Source organism: Hippichthys cyanospilos, chromosome 10, assembly GCF_059441005.1.
Source record: "Hippichthys cyanospilos isolate Australia breed blue-spotted pipefish chromosome 10, RoL_Hcya_1.0, whole genome shotgun sequence".
Classification (NCBI taxonomy): Eukaryota; Metazoa; Chordata; class Actinopteri; order Syngnathiformes; family Syngnathidae; genus Hippichthys; species Hippichthys cyanospilos.
The window spans coordinates 2,168,645-2,195,000 of NC_142378.1; the positions used below are offsets into that span (position 1 = coordinate 2,168,645).

Below are 26,356 nucleotides of genomic sequence, written 5' to 3' on the forward strand. Positions count from 1 at the left end.
AATAAGAGGAGACGTACGAATGGAAGTTAAGGTTATTGGCAGTGCTGGAAAATAATATTGACATTAGTGGACTCGATTTTGTTGTCAGTTTTGAGACAATGTCTCCGTTCAAATTTGGAGAAACCTGTGTCCAAAATGCATTGCAGGCAGATACACAAGATTTTGGGACACAATTTAGACATTTTGAGTTAATTGAACATTTTTAGCGTTTATAATAATAAATTGATTTTTCTTTTTTTTAATGGGGACATTAAATTTACTATGAAGTTCTGGTGAGTTCCATGTTGAAAAAGGTGGCGTTTAAACATAACCAAACATAAATTGATGTCTGTGATACAGTTCAGAAAACTTCACTTTGGGGTTTATAGTGTCCCCTCATTTATCGCGGGTTTAATTCCCAAAAAGACTCCAGTCACCGAAATCCGCTAAGTAGAGACTGAACTTTTTATTTTGTGTTTGTTCCTTAAAGTGTCTTTTGTTAAAACAAATACAAAAAAATTATCTTAAAGTTTGTTTTAATTAACTCAGTCATTTATATTTCAGTTGTCCCATGGAGGGACGTAATAATAATTATCATTGTTAGGGACGTACTTGAGACTCTGAAATGCTCTAGTATTTACTTTTTTTTAATCAAATGAAATTAGTTGCTAAACTCCGGCGCTCGACCTTAAATAACATACCCCGCTCCCATTGGCTATCAAGACTATCAATCGAATCTTAGCCCCGCCTTACTCCCCGCCCCCCGCTTGGACCAAGCTCGGTTGAATTCACCAGTGAGGAGGACCAGCGTAGTGCGGTTGGAGTGCGAGAGGGTCGCGGTCGAGATGAACCGACAGATGAAATAGAGTGGCGAGGGGGACAAACCAGCCTCGAATAAACAAGAAAGCCGACTGTTTTACCACGTGAAACAATGTTTCCAAAAGGCAAAGGAACCCCGGTGCCATCGGACGTCCAAGCACGAGAAAAGTAAGGCGAGAAACAGTGACGAATGTGCTGTCTTTTTTTTTTCCCCTCCCCTCGCAACTTGCCTGTTGTTCGCTGGACAGGCTAGCAAAGAGGCGATTTCCTGCTACCGAAAAAAAAAAAAAAAAAGAATTGAATGGACCGCCGTGTCTACTATCGCTTATTCTTATCGCCGATTTTTTTCAAGTATTTTTTTAATTGAATTAGAATTTTCCAAGCGCCTATTCCGTGTGTGAATATCAACTCGAATAACGAGCGGTAGTGTGACATTTTGACTGGAATCGAGAGGTAGAAAACAATAACATCGCGGGGCTGCACACTACATTGTTTTGTGTGCTGAGCTCTTTCCGAGCTAACCTTGCTTATGATCGTGTGCCTTTTTTTTTTGTCCTCTTTCCGAAGCTTCCCGGCACACGCTTTTGTGTATTGTCTGCACTCTATACTGTTGCTTTCTCCCCCCACACTTGGTGTTCGGGGCTTACTCGAGAGCCCCATGCAAAGTGTTTGTGCCACAGCCTGCTTGGCAGCCATTGTTCACAAGGCCTGCACGACTATGGCAAGACAGACGTGTGAGCATTTATTACCACGCACTAGTGCATTCTCTGTCCTCGGAAGTACTAGAATCCCATGCAAATCCAATGCTTTTTATTGCAATAACAGGAACGGTACAGTTTACTTTTCAAATTAAGATCAAATTAATGAGAACATGAAGCCATTTGTTAAACTGAGCTACAGCGGTACCTCTACTTACAAACACATTTTCAAGTTTCAAAAGGCCTCTTCGTAAAATGCGGTCTCTAGTTACGAAGGAAAATTCAGGATACGAAAGGCGACGGATGTTGCCGCATAATAATGAGACAAGACGTCAGCGCTCGCTCAAAAAAAGACTAATGTGTCAAAGTTTTTGATGCATTTTAATAATATATGAATTTACCGGCTTGTCCAATAACAAGATGCACTAGTTCTTAACACCGATCTTTACTGTGGTCTTGCACGTTTCATCTTTTCACGCATCATCCACACTTCCCACCGTAGAACGAACAAACATAAAATTAGACATTATTTATGGATAAAATTGTAAATATTCTCATAAAAAGACACACATACCACTTTGGGCTGTTACGGCTGATGTTAGCATCTAATATTAGCATGTTAGCGAGTGGTCTGTACAACACCGCACAGGAAGCACTTTGCATGATCAAAATTTTCCAAAAATAGTAATTATTGCCCCTCTGGTTTCGTAAATGATGCCGAGATCACTGGAAATGTAAAACGCACAAATGAAACGACCTATAAAGGTCTCTGCACTCACCACCGGCACACCAGCGCCATCTGAGGGCAAACAGATGAACTGCTAAGCAGAGTTATGGCTTCGGTTTGTTTACTTAGTTAATTGTGAAATGTTTGCTTTGAATCTGGAAGGCAGGACTGTATTTCCATTTCCTGTTTTGCTGTGGTGTTCAACTCTTAGTGGTGCCGTAGTCAATGACAACGTGAGTATCTAGAAGACATCTCTCAAGCTATACTACATATAAAATCAAATTCAAAATATTTAAGTTTTGATATCTAGCTTAAAGTCCATGTAGTATGCTCTGTTCCCACTAACAAAATAGATAGCAAAATTTAACAAAATATGATGTAATGTTCCAATTAATTTACTCTTAATCTAAAAAGAATGTACTTCTCTATGCACAATTAAACCTCAGTAATAAACCACTGCATTGCAATAGTAGTATAATCAGGCACAACTAGTAGATATTAGCCTAATTGATATCCAGCTTTAGCTTCATGTACTCGTGTGCTCTCTCCGCACCTGCAAAACAGATTCTAACAATACTTGTGGCACTAGTTACGCGACTTAACAGAATGCGGTTAGATGTTCCAATTCATTTGCTCTTTTTTTGAAAAGAAACACTTCCCCCCCCCACTAAAACAATTCAAGTTCACTAGTAGAATGACTTGTAATGCTTTTGTCCACAAATTGTATGACGGCGTGCGTATTGAAACATTACTGATGAACTACTGGCACGGTATTGAATATATTAAAGAGCTTGAATTAAAAGTGATTTGTTTTTGCACAGGTTGGCCCTCTACGTCTATGAGTATTTGCTTCACATAGGAGCACAAAAGTCCGCACAGACATTTTTGTCAGAGGTGGGTCCCCGTCATGGAGATTTTCGCTCTTGCTGTTTTCGGGATCATTTTCTTTTTTTCTGACCTTTAGTGGTCTAAGCACATTTTGTTTTCTACAAGAAATGTCGAAGCGTCTAAAATTGTTTTGCTCATCACGAGGGGTGTTCGATACCACTGTTTTTAGAGAAAAGTTACCACAAAAACTTGACATACAAAATTTTGCCCAACAAAAACAATGAGATCGTTTTCAAGAAATACTTAACTTTTTCAACATAATGTAGCATTTCACTGAAGTTTTATTTTAATTAGTAGTATTTAGTTGATCATAAAACGGCTCCAGAAAAGTGTCGAATACTAGTATCGGCTACTTTAGTGAGTATCCTTGCTTTTCACTATAAGTCACTGGAATAGATGAAACGCAAATACATTTCTCGTCAGTCTAATCAGACGCAAGTATCCACTCTGAGTACTCACCGATACTTCCAGAAATTTTGGTTTAGAACATTTGATAAAAGCGAAAACACATTTTGAACAAAGAAATCTTTGACAGATGACGACACACCGGTGTTAAACGTGCACAGTATAGTGCCAACTTTTACCTTTAGTATCGGTGACTGGTATTGAGAACCTTCACGATTAACTTAAAATAAGACGGCCTAATATATTCCAACTTTTTGTCCCAAACTTAAAAATTTTTGTGGCGCTAATCGAATGAGGTGCTAATTACATCATAATCACCTAACAGAATACCGGATCATGATCATAAATATGATTATAATGACACATAAAATAATACAAAGAACTAGATCTGCCTTGAATTACAAAAAAAATCTTGTCTGATTATTCGGTCGGCCCATTCTAAAAATATATGACAGCGCCATCCGTTGTTTCGTGTATTAAACGTTAGCGCAATAATGCATCGGGTGATATCTAGCTTTTCTAGTGACCAGCGCTTGTTCATGATGCATTCAGGGAGTAGTCTATCCCCACGACACATTCAAAGCAGCGCTACAAAATGCTAAAGTCACTATAAAGGGCGCTCACTATATAGCGGCTAGCGAATGACTCCCCACGCAGGCGTATCTTCTTCTTTTATTCTCATTTAACAAAGCGTATTCAAATTCCAACCGTTCTCTGTAGATACGATGGGAGAAGAACATAACACTGGGAGAACCCCCCGGATTTCTGCATTCTTGGTGGTGGTAAGCGAGGGCGATCTAGCCTCCCCGCGTAAACACGTCCGGAGCTTGTTTACGCGTCTCACATCCCCACGTGTCCTCCGCAGCGTATTCTGGGACTTGTACTGCGCCGCGCCAGAGAGGAGAGAGACATGTGACCACTCCAGTGAAGCCAAAGCCTTCCACGACTATGTGAGTAGCCGCAAAGCAAAACGTCTCCCAAAAATGTACCTTTTTTAGGGAAACGAAAATCCGCCTTTGGGATATTGCGCCGTCGAAGCCAGCATTTGCAATATGTTGGATTGGTTGATTATTTGTTGGATAACAGAACCATGCAGGGACTAATCGATGTTATGAATTGGTGGGGTTTTTTTTTTTAGTTTTTTTTTTGGGGGGGGGGCAATATGGGCATGATTTCAGACTATTTTCAGCCATGCGTTAGTTTAGTGGACACCCATGTCACCCAATTTATCGTAAGAGCTTAAAAAAAAAAAAAATCGAAATACAGTCCACCCAAATGCTTTAAAAAAGGGATTTCCAATTTTGGGAAAAAAAAAAAAATTGGCCTTACTAATGTGATTTAAGATGCAATCTTTTTTTTTTCCAAGGTCCATTTTCAGTGTTTTTTGTTGTTGTTTTGTTTTGTTTTTTTGCAAGCAAATAATGAGATTATCCTTGATCAAACTATGGTCCGGGGGCCAGATGCGGCCCCTTAAGGCTTTTAATCTGGCCCGTAAATGTGGAGAAATTTCAAGTCAGGAGGCGAGTGATGCATTAATATCCTTAAGGTTTAACGGAACTATCAGTGCTTTAAAAAGTAACTCCTAGCATTAAAAAAAATTGCTGTATTTTGTTCATTTAATTTTCAGTTGTTTCAACAATAATAAAAAGATACATACATGGGACTTGAATAAGGTAATGCTTTTGTTGATTTTCTATTGAAATGAAAGCACATTTTTGTTCTCTCATGAGGTGGATCTGGCCCTTTTGTCAATTTTTACAAGCTTTTGCGGCCCTTTTGTCAAAAGGTTTGCCCGCTAATGTCCTAGGTTTCGTCTTATGGTTTAGGTTCATATGAACCTTGGTGTTGAAATGAGTTGAGGCGCTTCATTTAGACCAAAGGAGTCCTTTATCGACATCTCGTGGCATCTGTTGGCGATTACGTTTATTTAAATGATATCGCAATTAATCTATCAATCGACAACGAATGGAATCGGCAATTATTGGGATCAACAATCGTTCGGAGATGTTTGGCTTTAAAACGGTTGCAATCTTGGGAATTTCACTCTCAGCGGTAAATATTCTAATGACATTAATCCTCAATGAAAGCAGACTGATTATCTTTGTGTTCAGTCAAACGGAGACATTTGCAAACAGCTGCTTTCGCTTTGGAAAACAACGATCAACATTGGTGCCCATTTTGGTCCAAACCCAACCAGTAACTTCAAAAAACAATGACTTTTTTTTCCCAGTAAAAAGGTTACGAATAAAAAAAAATTCTCAATCGTTTAGTAAAACTTTTTCAATGAAAAACGTTTTAGCCTCTGCCATAATGTGTTCCGCTCCCACTCACGTTTCCATTGGATTTAATTTGTCAAATGTACGGTCTTTGCAGCGCTTCTTATTCTTTTTTTTTTTTTTTTTATTTTGGTTGTCTTGCCCCGTCGGTGACGCACCCAGCGGAGGATCTCATTTGCTTTCCGGGAAAACGATGCTGATGTCAGCGCGTCCCGACTCAGACCTGTCGGCACACGTTGAAGCATATTAGCCCGCGTTAGAATCATCGCAATTGATTAGCGGCGAGAGGAGACAGCAAGTCTACTCAATGACATTTTTTTGCGCATTGTGAGCATCCTGTTTATTATCATGCTGCATTTTGTACGATTTTTTTTTCTTATTCTATATCTGTTCCATGAGCAAGTGTCAATTAGAAGACTTTCGCGGCATCAGCAGGAAAGGACGAGCGTTCGCCAGCGCTCGGGGCTGGAGCGAAGGGGGGGGGGGGGGGGGGGTTGACTCATCAGTCAGGAAAAAAAGGGAGGGGGTGCGGTTAAAATGGCGACGTGGGTTTGTCTCTCGGCAGATAGTTGTCACGGTAACGGGCCTTCTGGTGACCTAGGAGCTCGGAGAGTGTTGGCAGCGGCGCGCTGCCCTTTAAATAACGACGTGCCTTCTTATTGCCAGGCCACCGGGTTTGGAGATTAGGGATCGCACGGTCGTACCTTGATTTACAAGCGCTCTAATTTGAACACGTTTTCCAAGTTACGAGCTTGCGCATGTCCGATTTATTCTCATTCGATTGCAAATCCAAATTCATTCATGATAATGTGTATGGATGCATTTGATGATTATTTTAATAATCAGTAAAAGGGAAAAAAAAACGCTATTAATTTAATGAAAATTTAAAGATGGGTTTTTCTCAAATGGTCATTTTGGGGGGGGGGGGTCAAGGGTTGAACACTTCTACTGCTATCGGTCTTGGGGACAGGAAAAAAAAGTTATTGAACATCCTGAGATTAATTTGCTTACTACTTTTTTTTGTCGATTGATAAATCAGATTAAAAAAAATACAACTATATTATAAAGCAATTGCTATTCTTTTACTGAAAAAAAACCCCCATAAAATTTCCAGCTCCGAAAATTCAGAAGAAAATTACGATTGTCATGACTCGTTTCAGAAAACAGGAAGTAATGTTGTTTACGTACTTAGCAAAAGTGATCCATTTAGGTTCTAAAACTTCTAAACTGATTATTTTAGGTACTAAAGTAATCAATTACTTAAGGAACAAAAGTACTAGAGCATAGGTGTCAAACTCCATTCCCTGAGGACCTTGAAAATTGGAGTTTTGTCCAATTTTGTCCAATAAAGAAGACACCAGCGAGCTGAAATTTCACCCAGATGGTGACAACATGTCAAATTTCAACATAGCGCGACAGCTTCGTTATCACACTACCAGTAGTGTGCCATCCCTTGGCTAAAATACTGCCAGAATGACGTGGAAGAATATAGACTTTAAAAAGACGTCGTAATACGTCTTTGGGATTGAACGAGTTAAGGAGAGCCAGTGAGGTACTTTGAAGAAAAATGTGCGTGTTTTTGGGCGAGCGAGGTAAGAGTGTAACATCTGTGTATGCTTTGAGTCTGCGTTTCATTCGCCGACATCTTGCGCTCGCCTTTCGCTCTGATGTTGTGCATTTGTGGATGTCGGGGGTCAGACGAATGTGTGTGTGTGTGTGTGTGTGTGGACAGTCTTAGTGCTTGGAGCACAGCCATTGTCTGGGCGTGGGGGAGGTGTTTGCGCGCGCCGCTTGGTTGGCCGCCGGCGCTCGTAAAGCCCCGGTGTATTGGCGCGGGCGACGGCCAACGCTCCCCGAGGGGGCCCGTCGCCATGGCATCGCCGCTTGATTGATGGCTGTCATGGGAGGCCGGGGTCAGATCGGCGGCGGGAAAGGGGAGCGGCTGCGTGGCATATGCCCGGCATCCACCAGGAGGGGCTGACACAAACAAGAGCGGGGGGTGGGGGCAAGACCGAAACATCCAGTCGGGATCCGGGCTAGCTTTTACGACGTTGAGTAATGGTTAAACATTTACAAGCTAAACACGGGGACATTTTTTTTTTTCTTCTTTGTACTGTTCATGCTAATGGAAGAAGAGGGGCTGTTTAAAAACCGGCTCGTTGGGAAGGCAGCAATTGGGTGGTCTGGCTCAGCGGTTCGCAACCTTTTTTCGGCGATGCGCCCCCTCCGAAATAGCTTTTCAGCCAAGCGCCTCTTAACTAGTGCAAAACATTTGTGTATGTGGGAAAAAAAAAAAAAAAAAACACGACTTAAAACATGCCAAAGGTGTCTGATTCATTAAACTTTACACACTTTCAAACTTCGGATTGGTCCACAAAAAATAATCAACCTAAAGTGTCCTCTTTTGGATCATAGAAGAAATCTGTTTACGAAAAGGACTTAATTATTAATTAATAAATATTTATCCACAAAATAAAGTGTCAGACCTGTTCTCGAAAAGAAATAATTATAATATTTGTCCTCTGAAAAATATTCAACATAAGCGTCCTGTTTTGGGATTACCGTAGAGATCTCTTCACAAAAATAAATCATTAACTTTATTATTAATAAATATTTGTCCAAAAAAATGGAATCAACATAAAGTGTCAGACCGGTTCTCAAAAACAAATAATGATAAGTAAATATTTGTCCACAGAAAAATATTCAAGTGAAAGTGTCTTCTTTTGGGATTATAGCGGAGATATTTTCACAATTTTTTTGCGCGTGACAGGTCGGGTCCAAACATTGTCGTATGGGGGAGAATCTGGCTTTTTACAAAAATGAAATTGAATAACGTACTGAGCATAACTTATCTTTTCCCGAAACAATTCACTAATGAATTTTAAAGGATTTTTGCACGCGTTTGTTTTATTTAAAATGTCGAGTTCCACGGCCGAAGATTTTTGAGCATCTGGCATTTGAACACAAACGCTGCAGCAACACACATAGACAATCTATTCATTCTCGCGTACTGTCTGTGGTGACGGTCACTAGAAGAGGAACATGTTCCTCGTTTTTCACGGATTTCCTTGAGGCAATTTATCCCAGCCGCCCGCTTTTGTGCATTTCTTTTCTTGGTGCGCGGCCGTCCTAAATCGTGTCTGTCGGGGGAGGGGCCAGTCCGTCTTCAAGAGGTCCCCTAGGAAGCTGTCGGAAAGGCTTCGGACAAGAGCTCATAGCCCGAGGCGGGGCTGAGACATCTGCCCCCTTTCCTGTTCCGCAGCGTCTACGCGATGACACGCTCGGTTTAGGCTCTGAGCTCCACTGGGCTCGTTACATCAAGCCTCCAAACGCATCTGTCAACTTTAATTGGATGAATTAGGACTTGAGAGGCCCTCTTTGGGTCTGGCCCAGTCAGTCAAAAAAAAAAAAAAATTCATTCATCGTCGGCGTCAAAATAAAAATACCCCCCTCCGGTTAAATCGGCCAATTTTGGTCTTTCAAACGCGAGCAAAGAATAGGACCGTTGAAACAAAAAAATACAAGTGCGTAAGAACTATTTAAAGTAATTGATTACTCGAGGTATTTAAGTAACTAATTGCTTACTGTAGTGTTTGAAAACCTCAAATTGATTACGTTTTAGTATCTAAAGTAAACCAATTACTTTGGTATTTGTAGTCACTAAAGTGATCAATTACCTAAGTACTTTTCACACCTTGAAGTAATTACTTTAATAATTTTAGTACCTGAAGTAAGTACTTTAGGACTTTCAGTACCTAAATGAAGTAATCGATTAAGTATGTGATGAATAAGTACAACCGTTTTAATTCTACTGCCTCCTTTAGTGAAACATAAAAAAGTACACGTGCAGAAGTACTTAAGAACTATTTGTACCTAAAGTAATAGATTATTTAAGTAACTGATTTCTGGAGCTAAATTAATCAATTGAGTACTTTTAGTATACCTGAAGTAATTTCATAATCTTAGTACCTATCGTAAATAATTACTTTAGTGCTTTCAATACCTAAATTAAGTCATGGAATATTTGAGTAATCTAAAGTAATCCATTACGGGAGTACTTGAATTAAATACAACATTTTTTAATTCATCAGCTGCTTTTAGAGCCTCCTTTGGCGGGAAAAAGAATTACAAGTGTATATTAAAAATACATTTTTAAAAAAAAAACGTTTTTGGCATTGAATGGGTTCAAACTGGATTGAGTTGGCTATTTTCCAGGTCCCAAACGCATGATTGTGCTCTAAATGGCAAGCAGACAAGCCTCTCTCCTCAATTCAAATCAATTTCTTGCATTTTTGCTCAATTTTTCCCCCCTCTCACTAACCTTTAACACCAATGTGCAAAGACTTACGAAATGCGTGTTTGTTTGCACGTCACGGAGGTGTTGGCGCCTCCACTTCTCTTCCTGGCCTCACTTCTCTCCCGGCTGAGGTATTTCACAGTGGCCCCGCAGCGGTCGACGCAGGGAGCCCGTTGCCCCGTTGCCCAGTAATCTTTTTTGCGCCGGAGGGCTCCAGACGGCGTTTGCGTATTTGAGTGAGGCCGACCGTTCGTCCTTCCGAATCACTCCGACCATAACGGAGGCCAAAGGGTCTTCTCCTGTTGCGTCGTTTGGCTTCCAAGGCATTAGCGCATCTCATGTTGCCTTTGCTACAAGGAAGGAGAAAAAAAAAGCCAGGCAATTAGGAGTGTGTGACCAAAGCAAATGGCACATTAGTGGATTAGGCTTGCGGTTTGCGCAGGAAATCGGTCCAGTATGCTGCGGAGCACCACTTTGGAGCCACTGACTCACAGAGGCCCTCCTGATGCTTATCTCATTCGCTACAGCCTAGATCGGAACAGTGCTGCTCCCATTGGTCTCAAGGACCACCTCAGTTTTTCATTGCTCGCGAATCCGCTGTCGATTATTTATATGGTCGGGACCTACACGGATATCAGGGAAACTGTGTATATCGTACCGGAATTAACGTCAATTTTGGAAAATCGTCAAAAACTTTAGGGAGTCGCTCATTGTGTGTTCCGTACTGGTACTTGCTCCAGATAAGTGGCATCAATTGAAAAAATGCATTATGAAGAAGGAAAAAATAAATAAATGAGTCATTTCAGAAGGATTTCAGTTTTTTAGGAATTTTAGAATATTATTTTCTGCTCTGTAAACACTATACCAGTTTTTTCACTACTAGTCCTCCCCAAAAATGTTTCACCATTTGAGAAAAAAAATACTGTATTTTCACACTATAAGGCGCACCTAAAAGCCTTTTTTTCCCCCCAAAAAAAGCTGATAGTGCGCCTTATAATCAGGTGCGCCTTATATATGGATCAATATTGAGATTGGGATTGGTAGATGGGGAATGAAGTGATAAAGTAAGCTTTACCTGTTTCTTTTGTGTTTACAGTTGAACAAGGTTGCTCATATTGACAGTTATTATGCTATTGAGAGTTTAGAGTTATTATTTGAGTTATTGTTATTACTTTGAGTATGACTATATTGTGATTGAAAAAGTTTTAAAATGTCATTAGTTGAGGGTGCGCCTTCTAATCCGGTGCGCCTTATAGTGCGGAAAATACGAAACCCTGTGTTTTTGGGGTCAATTTATTTATTTCCCTAATCGTGTTTACATCAGCAAACTAGTTCCCATTAAAACTACGAAACGGTTATTGTGTATTTATTGTTTCAATACTTGTCGTTGTGCCGCCCAGTGAACCCCACTTCACATTTGTTTTGTTTTGTCTTTTTTTTATGTTCACTCAGAGTGCAGCGGCGGCCCCCAGCCCCGTCATGGGAGGGATGCCCCCTGGCGACGGCATGCCAGGAGGACCCATGCCACCCGGATTTTTCCAGGTAAGTGCAACATCCACCACCTTACTGATACCAGCTGGAAAAAAAATATGAAGGCCAGAACATTTCTTTTCAATGTCATTTCTTCATCAATTTCACCGATTAATTCGCAGGGATGGGACGAGACACAAAACGTTTTCTTTTGATTTGATTTTTGGAGGCTTCCATAGTTGAAAATGCATCCTTGTTGCTTCCACTAAAGACATAACAGCATCATTTAGGCTTTGCGCTGTGAGCTAAGCTTGATGATCTAAAACGGGAACAAGGTGATCCAATTTTGCGACTCTTCCATTGGATTTCGGTTTTTGTGTACATGTGCGTGTAGTCACATAAGTGCCAAAATGTTCCCTTGTTTTTCTTGGAATTAGCATGAACACATAGTGAGTCATCTTAAGAGTTCATTAAAGTAACAGCTTGGTTGCTCCATTTTTTTTTTAACCCTTCACAGGTCCGTAGAATATTTCATGCCTTTTTTTTCCTCCATGCTTTTGGCCATTTTTTTTTAATGTTTTTTTTTTTAGATATGTCTTGATGAAGGCGGCAATTTTTTTGCAAAAGCGCCAGGAAGGGCTGAATGGAATGCTTTGATAAGAGAAAAAAAAATGCTGGATATCAACAAAAGCATTAGAATTGTTATTCTAGTCCCATGTATTTAACAAGTTATTGAAATGACTCCCAATAACTGTAAATTAAATGAACAAAATACCGCATTTTTTAATTGCTAACACTTTTTTAAAGCATTGGTAGTTCCGCTATCCTTCAGGATATCAACACTATCCCTCTCCTAATTGATGCAGAATTTTTTTACGTTATTTGAGGCGAATTAATAAGCTTATGGAGTAGTTATAGTTTGCTAATGCCTGGTCTAGATCAATGGCCCAAATCGGGTGGAAATGACTTGAAACTAGCCGTAAAAAGATTGTTTTTTGTAAACCTGCTCGTAGTTGAGTAAAGCAGAGTCAATTACCAACTTAGCTGTTGTATTCTTAGCAACGTTTCCGGCCCCTCTGGCGAGTACGCCACAAAAGCGACTAACGAGTTTAATTCCTGTGAGGGAACAACACGAGCTGAGTCATTCTCACATTGTTCTCCTTGCTAAAAGAAGGATGCCCGCGAGAAGCCAAAAGATAGATGGATACTTTAGATCAGGGCTGTCCAAATGATGACCCGAGGGCCATTTGCGGCTCGCCATTCATATTTTAGAAATAAAGAAAAAAATTAAACGTTTTGATGGTAGGCGGCATTGAAAGTATGGAGGAAAGAAAAATCTAAATTTGCCGCAACATTTTTGTCTTCACATTTTTTTAAGTTACCGTATTTTCCGCACTATGAGGCGCACCTAAATGCCTTAAATTTTTTTAAAAGCTGATGGTGCGCCTTACAATCAGGTGCGCCTTATATATGGATCAATATTGAGATTGGTAGATGGGGAATGAAGTGATAAAGTAAGCTTTACCTGTTTCTTTTGAGTGTTTACAGTTGAACAAGGTTGCTCGTATTGACATTGAGTTATTATGCTATTGAGAGTTTAGTTATTATTTGAGTTATTGTTATTACTTTGAGTATTACTATATTGTGAGTGAAAAGGTTTTAAAATATGGCAGTAATTGAGGGTGCGCCTTATAATCCGCTGCGCCTTATATATGGAAAAAAGTTTTAGAATATGTCGTTAATTGAGGGTGCGCCTTATAATCCGCTGCGCCTTATATATGGAAAAAAGTTTTAGAATATGCCGTTATTTGAGGGTGCGCCTTATAATCCGGTGCGCCTTATAGTGCGGAAAGTACTAATTTATAGGCAATATGTTGCCGAATTAGTTGCTTGCTTAATTTTTAGGGTTTAATTTGTTGAAGTCAATATTTATAATACTAATGTGGCCATTATATTTTTCTATTCCTATGTATGCAGCCCTCAGAAGACAAATTTGGAACAACCCTGCTGTAGATATTATAAATGAATATAGTTTTTGAATAGTGGTTTTTGTATACCTTCCAATCGAATGTGATCCAGAATGAGGGATGCGGTTAGCATATTAAGCTAAATGAATCGAATCCTCGATGCGGTTCTTCCGATCAGAGTACCGTACACACGCGCAGCAACGAGCGCAGAAGCGCTGGTGCCGGCCGCTGCCCTTGACTCTGCTGAGCGAACTTGTAGTAAACGTCGGAGATGTTTAGTATGCACGGGCCCGTCCGCCGCTGTAAACAGGCGGGCGTGGCGTTCCGCGGCCATTTTCCCTAATGGAGAAATGGAAGTATGCTGCGCCTACTGTTGATCAATATCTCATGAAGCGTGACGGCTTGGATAACTGTGTGGAACAACACAGTCTATCTTATAATCTTTTTTTTTTCCATATGGTAAGTGAACTCCACAAACCGAAGCAACTTTGTCAAAACAATTCCTCAAGACTTTACAAGTTTCCTGTCAAAGTGAAAGAATGGAATGAAACATATTTAAAATAACGTCACTTTAAAGGTCTACTAGCTTAATGCTTAAAACTCAAGCTAAAAAATAGCATAGCGAGACACAGCATACTTTTCCCTTCAGCCACCGATGGCTTTAGCGCCATCTTGTGGCGCCTTAAAGCATTATCAAATGAGCACAAAAAATGTTTTTCACCAAATATCAGTTAAAAAAAAAACAACTCAATTTTTGACTAACAGAAGGAAAATAGAACTACTGTAGGCCACATTACATTTTTTGACATGAGTAAGGCTGGGGGAAAATGACGACCAAGTCGGGTCATTCCACTTCAAACATAGTATAAATATCAGCCTCGTTCCATGTTTCCACATATTTTCTACATGGCGCTCATGCAAACCAGAATTTATTGGAAGTCAAAATGAGATCAAGCCTAAATGATGTGTTTTGTTTTTTTGGGGCTTCATGCTGCATGTGGTTGATGACAGGCAAAGGTTCGCCCACATCCTCCTTTCAAATGCTTGCTCCTCTCTGCTAAGCTTCCCTGACTGTTTGGGACATGTTTTTTTCTCTCTCTCTCTCGCTCGCTCGCTCTCTCTCTCGCTCTCCCTCCCTCCCTCCCCCCAACTGTCTTCCGCCTCGCAGTAACCCCGCTTCTCTCTTTCTGTCCTCACCCCGCCCCCCGACCCCTTTCCTCTGTTTTGCCGCCATTTTGTGCAATGCCACAGGGTCCTCCCGGTCCCCAGGGCTCTCCTCACCCTCAGCCTCCTCCCCCTAACAATATGATGGGACCCCACAGTCAGGTAACGCTCCCTTTTCCCTCTTCGGCCCTCCTCGTTCTCAGTTTTGCTGTCCGCCGTCGTTCCGGGGCGCTCGGTGCTTCGCGCTTTGTCCCTCGGTCTCGGTTTGATCCTTTATGAAACTAAATTGAAATCTGACGACCGTGTCTTGTTTGCGTCACAGTCCTTCATGTCGCCTCGCTTCGCCGGCGGCCCGAGAGGTCCCCCCATAAGGATGGGAAACCAGGTGGGAGGCAAACACACAAATGCAAGGAGACTAGAAACATTTAGTTACTCACTACTAAATTGTAGATTTGGTTTTTTGTGTGTAATAGCAATAACTTGACTTAAAAGTGTCCCAGGGAACGCATCCATATTTTTATTGCACAAATGTCAACAAAGCAAAGCAACATGAAGCTTTAAATCACCATTTTAGATTTTTTTTTTATTTTTAATTCCACAGGAATTCAAAATTTACCGACCTGAACAAATATTCTACTCGTTGAATTTTTCCAGCTAGCCGAGCTTAACGAGAACTTAAGCATGCATCGCCCCCTGGCGGTTGGCCGGCGGTACAGCTGCAATAAATGTTGCACTAAAACGTTTTTCATATGGTTGAATAGTTGTATTATTTAAAACACACACACTCAAAAAATAAATCAAAACGAACATTAATACCGGGCTTAAATCCGTTCACGTGCATTAGAAATGACAAATTCACGTGATGTATTTTTTCCCCTCCCAGCCACCAGGGGGAGGACCCGGCCCACATCCCATGTTGCCTAATATGGACCCGACACGACCTCAAGGTAAAGATCATTCCCATGTTTTCGCTTGTGATCCCATTTTACTGAAGGAAGAAAGGAAGCATGCATTTACTGAATGTGTTCAAATGGAGCTTTGAGGAACTACATTGCGTAACGTCTATCTTCCTCACGTCAAGGTCATCCCAACTTGGGGCCCATGCAGAGAATGAGCGGCCCTCGAGGAATGGGGCCCATGGGGCCCGGCCCGCAGGTAAGCTGCCCTGATTTTGATGGAACCTTTTTTTTTTTTTTTTTTTAAATCAGAAAGAGGCCATATGAACAAAGAAATTTATAGATAATATGAATTAAAGGTTTTGGGATGAGTGTTGTTGCCCAGCCCCACCTTTTTTTTTTTTTTTAATTAAATTTATACTGACTTAGGAGCAAGATTTTTGACTCCTAATAAATGGTGGCAATGAACTCGACATCTCACAAGAGAGAGTTTACAATTCTTCCAAAAAGAAAAAAAAAAAAGCTTCCCTCAAGCTATTAAATGACATTCCCAGTAGAAGCTTAAACAAAACAGAGAGAAACAACACTTGTGTATTCAGCCAAGCCTTATAATTTACGTGAATCCGTTATTTTATCTTAATCCGATGGGCCAACAAACGCAAAGTCAACACTGGTACCATCAAGTTCGGACTATAAACCGCACCAACAAAAATTGTACATAGAATCTTTTTTTTGTCACGTATAGGCCACACCAGACTATAAGCCACAGCATTTAAATTATTGTTTTTAAATAAAACCTTTTTTCCCCCCAATTCCAAGTTACAGCAACACACAGTTGAGAGCAGAACCAACATATTTTCAATATAACGCAGACTGTTACAATATTGCACCAACACAACAGTAACACGCCTGTCTTATGGCCTATCAGAAGTTATTAGTGGAGATTGCCCCCTAGAGGCTAGTAAAAGAAAATGCAAATGCGCCACACTGGACCGTAAGCAGCCGGTTTTCAAAGCATGTTAAAAAAATAGCAGCTTTTTGTCTGAAATTCACAGCAACTACAACTCTCCAAGCAATGGCTATTTGGACACAAATGGTGCTGCAACACATGCAGACGGACAATATAAAAAAAGTTCTTATCTTCGATTGCTCTGCAGTTTATGTAAGAATTTAAAAATAAATAACTAAAAATAACTGCAAATCTGTTGTAATTTATTTTCAGAATTTTGGTGGCGGGATGAGGCCCCCCCACAACACCATGGGTCCCGGCATGCCGGGAGTCAACATGTGAGCATTGGCCCCCCTCCCCCCGCACCCCCACAATTTCGCTCAATCCAGACCGCCGCAATCATGTTTAACTGCACTTTTGTCTCGCAGGGGCCCGGGGACTGGTCGGCCGTGGCCCAATCCCAACAACGCCAATTCTGTGAGTACGTCGAATCGCACGCACTCACACACACACACGCAGAGCAAGCGGCGCTTCAAATTGCAAATCTTTGAGCCGCAGTCATTTGAACGTGATCCGAGGCGCCCATCTGGGCGGGTTTTTGTGTCGCCCTTTCCACGCTGGTCGGAACAGACATTAGCATTAGCAACACGCATTAGCATCGCGCCGTGATAAATGACGACGCCATTTGTGGTCAGTAATGCTGGTTATTCTTGTTTACAGATGCCTTACTCGTCGCCGTCTCCCGGCGCGTACGGGGTGAGAGAATATTTGTGTTTTTTGTGAATGATTTGAAAATAAATGCTCATTTTCAACTATTTTCCATGATATGTGCAAGGGAGCTTCTGGAGGAGGACCACCAGGGACTCCCATCATGCCCAGCCCTGCAGGTGACCGATTCCTGCTCATTTGACACCTTGTGCGGTATTTTGTCCATTTTTTGGACAAATTCTTGAACATTCTACTCATAGTATTTTATCCAAGCGATGGCACACTGCTGCTAACGTGATAAGTGCTCTTGCCATGTTTGATATGATGTCACCATCTAGTAGGGCTGATGGATTATGTCCAAAATAATAATCACAATTATTTTGGTCCATCTTAAAATCAGGATCATTCATCATGTTTGGTCAAACATGTCTATTTGTTGCCCTTTTTTTTAACAGTAGTATATAAACAAGGCTTCAAGGCTTGATACTTATAAATAATAATAAACTAAAATATGAACCAAGCACATTATTTACTTTTAAGCAAATTTTAATCAGTCATTTCTAACCGAATTTATTTATTTATCCAGTTTTTCAAAATGGGTGTCAGTTAACTCAACTCACACTGGAAAAAAAATATATTAGGGTGAGAAAAGGAGAGGCTATTGTCATGCAAACATCTGGGAAACACTGTCCCCTGGTGGTAGGATGACAAAGTGCTTGATTTAACATGTACGGCAGCCGGCTTTTTAAATGTTAATCTCGCTGATGACCAGTTTAATTAATCGTGGCAGCCAATATCGTGATTCCGATTAAAATTTAAATTATTGTGCAGCCCTATCATCTAGGTGAAATTTCAGCTTGCTTGCAGATTTGATGTAAAATACCGCACCAGGGTTAAATATTCAGACACGCTCACATGAACGCCCAGTTTATTTTTTTCCTTTATATATTTCCAGATTCCAACAATTCTGGAGACAATTTGTACACCATGATTAACACTGGACCCGGAAATCGAAATAATGTAAGTCACACATTTTTTTGTCCTAAAGCTACAGCCGATTTCCAGCATTTTGCCACATTTTTCAAGGCCGAAAGAATATTGTTTTGGATGACTGCGTAGACATCAAAGTCAAATTGAACATCGGGGAGCGCAAATTCAAAGGGTGGATGTAATCGCACACGCCGCGTTTTCCGCTTCAGTTCGCCATGGGCCCCGGCTCGGACGGACCCCTGGGAGCCATGGCCGGGATGGAACCGCACCACATGAACGGCTCGCTAGGTAACGCCGCTTCCCATCGCGCACTTTTGCTCTTTCCAAAGTGTGACAAAAGGACTCAAAACAATCCGGTTTTTGGAATTGGAATCAGCATATTGGCCACGCCTGTCTCCCCACACTGTGCAATAATAATAATTGAAAAAAAAATAAAAAATAAAAATGTAATTAAAAATAGTTTTTTAAATAAAAATAAATTTAAAAAATATTTTTTATATTTTAACGGATTACATTTTTTAAAAATATAGAAATATACTGTTTATAAAATATAAACAAATAAAATAAATACATACAAAAAATAATTTTGCATATTTTTTTTTAAGGTTCTGGTGATTTGGACGCAATGAACAAGGTAAAAATCGCAACCAGATGTGTCACGGCGGCTCGCTAGGTATCCACGCAATAACAATTTTGTGTGTGTGTGTGTGTGTGTGTGTTTTAGAATTCTCCAAACAATTTAAGTGGCATTAGCAATCCTCCCGGGACCCCGAGGGACGATGGCGAGCTGAGCGGGAACTTCCTCCACTCTTTTCAGAGCGAGAACGTAGGTCAACCCTTTTTTGAGCCTCACTTTAAGCATCTCAAGGTTAAAAATATATTCCGTGTGGTCGACCCTGTGCGGTATTTTGTTCAATCCTTTCATCAAAGAGAAAGCACTGGGAGCTGAAATTTCACCCGGACTGTGACAACGGGTCAAAGTTCAACACGGCACAAACCGCCTAGTTTTCACACTATTCCTTGGCGAAAATACTGCCAGAATGATGTGGAAGAAAACGACCCAAAAACGGTCAAAAAACTGCACAAGGGTTTAATCATTTGGCGTCACTAAATTATTGACCTCTTTTTCTTCTGCAGTACTCTCCGACCATGACGATGAGCGTGTGACCACCCTCCCTGCCTCCCTCCCCCCGCCAGCCTTCCCCTTTGTAATTTGCCATCATTCCAAGGATCAGCCCCCCCCCCCATGCCCCCCTCCCATCAGGCATGACCAAACGCATCGGCACACAATCAGGGATCCACACTCGACGTGGGAAATGCTGAAACGCGGGGGAACCTAAAGCATCTACTGAAACCGTCGATCAAGCCCCCCCCCCCCCCCCCCCAAAAGCAATGGTTTACCTCCTTTGGGAATGATTTTTGTGCAGGAAGTGTCTCCCTTGTCCCGCTAGGGTCCACTTCAAACACTGGAGAGTGTACATACATGTACATGTGCATCGTGAGCTTTTCCCAGTTTTTGTTTTTTTTCTTTATACACGTGCTGCTCGCCATACTACCCACCTCATCGCCACAATCGCTCGGTCCGCTTAAACACGGCTCGCATGGCAAAATGGTCATCAGAACCCTTCGGGAAAATTTTCATTAATATTCCTACAGGATGCGGGACAGGAAATCTCACAAAATCCCGCGAGATTTCAAGCGTGATTTGAAACAAACATGGCGGCGATAGCGCGGACTTTGTCGCGCCATGACTTTTGATTTTTGTTTTCGTCGTCGTGCTTTTCGCCACTTAGTCTTCTCGCTTGCCGATTGGCTGAGAAAACTGGCCAAAACAGCCCAAAGTGTCCTTGATTTGAGGAATATCCGTTAGGATTATTTTTTGCGCCAATACGAGAATCGGGGAGCGTGTTTAGAATTGTGGAATTGAGGCTGAAATCTGGCTAATTATTTTGCCGTGTTAACCGAGCTTTACTGATGGACGTTTTTATTTACAGTGTTCCCCCACATATTCGGGAACCTACGGGGTTGTCACTAATATGGGTTTTTTTTTTTTTTATTTTAAGTCCAATGCAGATTTCGATATTTGGAACAAAAACAAACAAAAAAAGCAACATATATATATATATATATATATATATATATATATATATATATATATATATATATATATATATATAATGATAATGCATTTTTTGGCGGTGTCCATTTATGATTACACAATAAAAGTATTAACATAAAGAATATTTAATTGTTTTACAAACTTTGCTACAGAGGAAAGCAACAAAAACCTTTTTTTTTTCTGGCCAACGCAGATTCCGATATTTGGCAAATAAAAAAAAAATGCTAACCGATTAAAAAAATATGTATATACATATGTATTGAATAAAACGCCTCATTGTGGGACTATTAATTATGACAAAACAAAGATATGAATAATATGCAAAAAGATTGTTTTACAAACAGAGGGAAAGCAAAAAAACTTTTTGGTGTGGCCAATGCAGATTCCGATATTTGGCGTATCGTTCAATTAAAAAATACATAGATATTCAATGAAGTACTTTTTTAGGGGTCTGTTAGTTTATTACAAAATAAAGCTATGACTTTTACTGTATGCGGAACATTTTACTTTTGAAAGTGCGAAAAGGAACAACAACAAAACGTTACGTTTCGTTTTGGGTGGACGGAGATTGTTTCGTTGAAAAAAAAAAAAAGAAGGCAAAATTAAAATGTTGGCCGTTTGTTTGATTTGCCATTTTTGTGCTCAGTCCCAAAGCCCCTGTCAAATATAAAAGTAGTGCTTTGGCGCCAGTTTGTAGCATCTTAGTGCCAAGGACTTGTTTTCAATTGCGGATGAAGACAATTTTGAAGGGAGGTCTTATTTTCTGGCCACACGGGGAAAATGATGCTTTGCTGCCACCTTGCGGCATTTTTAGGCAAGTCTGTTAAAGCAAAAAATGTATATCTGTTTTTGGGGGAACACTGTAGTTGCCGATGCACCGTCAGTTGGTGAAGAAAATGTTAATTTTTTTTTTTTTTCAACTGTGGTCTTTGTTTCGCTCACCTCAACATTATTATGTCATATTTTGATACAATCTTGGACTCGATATTTTGGCCAAGTTATTCCGAGTTTATAAACATAGCAGCAGCAATCTTGTAAATGTGATGATTTTTTTTTTTTCCTCGCTCATTTTTCCTCTCGTGAACATTACACGTCTGTCCTACGTCATCTTTTATTTGCTTCTATTTTTTTATTTCGAAATTGAGGAAAGATTGATTGTTAATATAATTTTACAATAACTTAAATTCTAGTGTCTGTTTTATTTTTATTTTTTATTGTTATATTCGGAATTTTTCCACTCACTGGGAACATTATGGACGCCGCGGACACTATTGCTATTTATTAGACCGTTAACAGACATTTATCGTTCATTTGAGGCATGAAATAAAATGTGGCTTTAATACAAATATTTAGCATGAGCTGTCTCCAGTTTGCATCAAGTGCTGTGCCTCTCTTTTTATTTTTTTTTCAATTTATTTATCAAGTGCTTTGCATAAAATGGGATTGAGAAAATTACAGATGTGCAAAGCTTTTTGAAAAAACTTTTGTTTTTATTAGCTTTTTCTTGTGTCGAATAATTCCACCAATATTTCTTAATGTTGATGATTTAGGTATAATCCACAGTATATCATCTACAATTAAGGAAATGTTGAGAAAAAAAATACTTTGGGTGTCTCCAAACTTTTGACAGGTGCTGTAACATTTGAAAAGTGCACATTTTTGAAAGTCAATTCCAATCATGTCTCGTAACAGTAAAAATATTTAAAACATTCTTTTTTGAAGGATATATTTGAGCAAACATTCAGTTTGCTTATTAACCTTTTTTTTGTTGTTTATCAAAAAATTCCACTCATATTTCTTTATCATGCCAAGGACAAGTGCTAATATACTTTTCAGGAAAACTTGAATAAACGAACTTTTGCGATTGAATAGTCAAAAGTCAATCCAAATACGTAAGAGAAAAATATGTCTTTAAGATCTTCAATTAAAAGTTTGCAGTCGTTAGTAAAAAAAAAAAAAGTAAAATAGCAGAAAAGCTAACTTTTAAAATATGCACATGGATCTACTTTGTTCCAAGGATTCAACGCAAAACAACTTGAACTTGGGATGTAATTCTCCCTGGTGCCGCTAGAGGGAGCCCGCATCCCGCAACAGGCCAACCACAAGCCTATAGAAAGCTTGTTTATGTTACCTAAGAAGTTGAACTTGCTGCCTTCTGGAGACAAAAAAAAAAAAAAAACCCGCGGGGACATGTTGTGGCTCGGCTCGGGTCCAAAAAGTCCAACAATGGTGGCGAGTCGGACCGAGCGGCAGGAAGTGACCTGGCTGGTCGGCAGCCAAACTTCCTGCCAAACAAGAGACAGCCGAATGTATGCGCCCGCCTGACAAGCAGACCTCTGTTGGCTACGTCATCCTAATGCGCCCCCACCCACCCCGCTCCCATAATAATAGCCGCCGTCGCAGCACAGAGCGTTCTTTGTGGTTCCCGCCATGACTTCCGCTCATGTTGTGGCAAATTGGCAAAATCAACGCTTGAGATTTGGGATGACGACAAAAAGACCTAAAAGTCTGACGCCGTGTTGGACATGAAATAAACAATTACGCAGCCATCCATTTTGTTTGCCCTCATTAGGGTGAGTTGGAGCCCATCGAAAGTGCCAAAGTTCAATAAATACACGATTAAATAATTCGTTAAAACGCAGTTGAATGTGTAGTAAAATATTTAATATAAACATACATAAGTACCATTAATTAAATAAATTGGTCAATAAATAGTTCTTAATTAGATATGAAATCAACGTATCTAATACGACTATGGCAGACCAAAATTAGCAAAACAAAATACCAGAAGTGAATTAAATGTTTCAATAATTAATTCATACGGAATTAACTCTATACCACTTATTAAATAACGTTAATTCAGTTTCATTTTGTGAAATTAAATATGGAAATACCGCCCAAATTAAACCAATACAGCATTAAATAGCGAATTAAAAATAATATGACAGATAAATGCGCTGAACCTACCTCACAATGTTTATTTGTCAGGAAGTTAAAGATCCAACGTCCAGATGTGAGTTCCGCTGGCTCCACGCCAAGTCCGTTTCGTGATGAAAAAAAAAAGTTTTCAAATGAAGTAAGGTTGTCATTGAATTGCTTGAAAAGTCACGATAGATAAAAATAAAAATCCAGGCACATTGTCCGTCATCGTTGTACCTATTAGTGCCACCTGCCAATTGGAGGAAACACCAATTTGAACCTGCCTGGCCGACCGCTCACATCCGCTAGGCCAATGAGCAAAGGCAATACTTCCCCCTAGTGGCTGGAGGTGCAATAAACAAATCAAATTGGCGAGTGCCTTTATTTGTAATCAGCAGTAATAGACGATACACAAATTCTTTCATGAGGTTGATACACGAGACAAAACGACATTTTTGCTAAATTTGTAATATACCGTCAAAAATGGCTAATGTAAAATTTACAGTTTCAAAATAATTTGTTTTTATCAAGCGGACAAAGAAAATTAACAAGCTAGTGTCTAAATGTAGCGAGGCGTTCAAATGTAAACATAAAAGGAAATTAACTGTCTTATGGAGGCCTAAAAGTGCAAAAGTTAAACAAATACGCCATTAAATTAAGCATTTAAATGTATTTATTATTTAAATGTTCCATGAATTAAATAAATATGGAATTAAATACAGTAAAATAAATACACATACCAATTAACTAAATTTGTCCTTAATAAATATTAATGACAAATATTATAAATCAAGACTATTTTTTGCTTTAAATATGGATCTTGGTCAATTAAATGTGTTAAGTATATACAATAAATATTTCATGGTTCCTCATTGAAAGAACGTTAAAACATGTTAAAACAAATTAAATGTATTAAATTTATTTTAGCAGCCCCCCCTCCCCACAGTACAGTGAAGGCCTTTCATTGGACAGTGATAATAAACTGTACATGAGATTGCATCACATTCTTCAAACTGCATGACCCATATGGTACACAGATCAGATTATTTCCAGACAGTAAACAAAGTCTGGCGAGAATGTCACGTAGCTCTCTTCTGTGTTGTCAACACAAGAAACCCTCCTGTTTAAAAAAAAATAAAATATATCCACTGTATACAAGCATTTGCCTCGAGCACATATGGTGACTTCAATTTGACATACTATTTAATTCCCGTGTACATCAAATATGTTGCAAAACTCTTAGGAGCTGCGCTTGCCCGAAAACGGCCATAAAAACCGAACAAAAAAAGTACTCTGTGTGAAGACACTCCACGCCGAACTCAATGAACCCGTCGACCCATGCTAGCTTCAACTTGCCTTCCTTCTAACTCTTTAAGCTAAGGCAAATTATTCGCAACCTTTCGAGTCATTTTTTTCCCCAAATAGGAGCTCTAGTATCAGTCAGGCTAGTCCAAAAAAGGATTATTATAAGACGTATTAGCGCAAATGATCCAAACATTAACTTTGAGATCATTCCCAAAACACTTATGAATCCATTTTGGATTATTTGTGGAAAAATTTTCATCGGGCAAATATTGAGACAGCACGTGGTCTTAAGTTTCAAAAGTGAGCACACCCCCGAGGGAAAGTGTCTCCCAATAAAACCTCCATGTTCTAGTAGGCTTTTATAGTCACTTGAACTTTTTCATAACTTTCTTCCAACTTTATTGCCTATCAAATTCTCTCGTAAATGGAAATGAACCGGAACAAGTTGATACATGTGATTATAAACACACAATGCCCAAAAGGCAACTTTCCTACCTGCCACTTCCAAGTCAACGTCAACAGTTAGTCATGTTTGGTGTCTGTGGAAAAGAAACAGTGTAACTAAGACTATTTCACATCTTTGCTCTGGAAATGCGGAACAGTCCATTTTCAGATTACTGCGCACGTTCCAATTGAAAACGAACATGTTCAAAGTTTTAATCATCCTTCCACATTACACAAACAATTGCAATTTCAGTCTTCATTTCTTAAATCTTATTTTCATTATTCTGAATTTTCCACATCATTTCAACATCAATGTCACAGATGGATTGTATTCTCCTAAATTCTGTTTTCATTTTCAAAAATTAAAACATTCATTTCAAACAATCTAACCGCAAGTCGCACATTCCACATCATTTATCTGGGGTGATTCTCGTGACAATGAAACTATTCCGCCAATTTTCACCGAGCTAGCCTTTCCACATTCTAACTGCAAGTCACACATTCTACGTTGACAATTCAGTTGATTCCACATCACTTTTTTGCATTCTCTCGTCACAGTATAATTATTTCTCAAAATTTAAACAATTTAGCCATTTCACATTCTAATTGCAAGTCTCACATTCTACGGGTTAAGCCTTAAGCTGATTCCACATCATCTCAGTAGTTTTTTTTTGGAGGGTGATATTCGAGATACAGTATAATTATTCCATGAATGTTCACCAAGCTAGCCATTCCACATTCTAACTGCAAGTCACACATTCCACCTTAACAATTCAGTTGATTCCACATCACTTCCATTTTTTATTTTTTTTTGCATTTTCTAGTCACAGTATAATTACTTCAACAATTTTAACCAATTTAGCCATTTAACACACAAGGCTCACATTCTACAGGTTAAGACTTTATCGATTCCACATCATCTCAGCTGTTTTTATTTCGGGGGGGTACTCTAGTTACATTCCACATTTCAACACTTGCGTTTTATTTAATTCTCTAGTCACAGTATAAATATTCTGCATATTTTTACCCAGCTAGCCCTTCCAACATTCTAACTTCAAGTCTCACATTCGGCATTTTAACAATTTATTTGATTCCACATCATTTCAGATTTTTTTTTTGTATTCTCTACAGTAGTTCCAGAATATTTATTTCCCAAAATTTCAACCGAGCTAGCGTTCCACATTCCTCTTTAAATTTGCACAATTTAAATATGAAAACAAATCCTCATTCAGGATGTGGAAACTATTACATTCATCCAGAATAATAATTGCACATCATTTCAGTTCAGCTTTGTTCTTTTTTTTATACAGAAAAACTGAATTGTATGATCAAATAA

At 39.5% G+C, this 26,356-nt stretch overlaps 1 protein-coding gene across 2 annotated transcripts; it reads left to right on the forward strand.

Annotated features, from left to right (window-relative positions):
* The first annotated feature begins 774 nt into the window (after nucleotides 1-774).
* Nucleotides 775-21,710, forward strand: ssbp3b (single stranded DNA binding protein 3b). Of its 2 annotated transcripts, XM_088426204.1 has the most exons (18): nucleotides 775-966; nucleotides 3,045-3,117; nucleotides 4,237-4,298; nucleotides 4,382-4,466; nucleotides 11,542-11,631; nucleotides 14,778-14,852; nucleotides 15,013-15,075; nucleotides 15,574-15,637; nucleotides 15,772-15,845; nucleotides 16,809-16,873; nucleotides 16,964-17,012; nucleotides 17,256-17,291; nucleotides 17,371-17,422; nucleotides 18,199-18,263; nucleotides 18,443-18,521; nucleotides 18,839-18,867; nucleotides 18,958-19,059; nucleotides 19,371-21,710. In XM_088426204.1, exons 1-18 carry the CDS (start codon nucleotides 911-913, stop codon nucleotides 19,398-19,400), a joined length of 1,149 nt encoding a protein of 382 aa, XP_088282330.1. In that variant the 5' UTR covers nucleotides 775-910; the 3' UTR covers nucleotides 19,401-21,710. The 2 variants fall into 2 exon arrangements, with proteins under 2 accessions (XP_088282330.1, XP_088282331.1); XM_088426205.1 differs by lacking the exon at nucleotides 14,778-14,852.
* Nucleotides 21,711-26,356: the final 4,646 nt, after the last annotated feature.

Coding starts and splice junctions, on each gene's coding strand:
- ssbp3b (XM_088426204.1), top strand. CDS start 911: ATGTTTCCAAAAGGCAAAGGAACCCCGGTGCCATCGGACGTCCAAGCA. Junction 15,076..15,573: donor CCATAAGGATGGGAAACCAG/GTGGGAGGCAAA, acceptor TTCCCCTCCCAG/CCACCAGGGGGAGGACCCGG. Junction 17,423..18,198: donor CATCATGCCCAGCCCTGCAG/GTGACCGATTCC, acceptor ATATATTTCCAG/ATTCCAACAATTCTGGAGAC.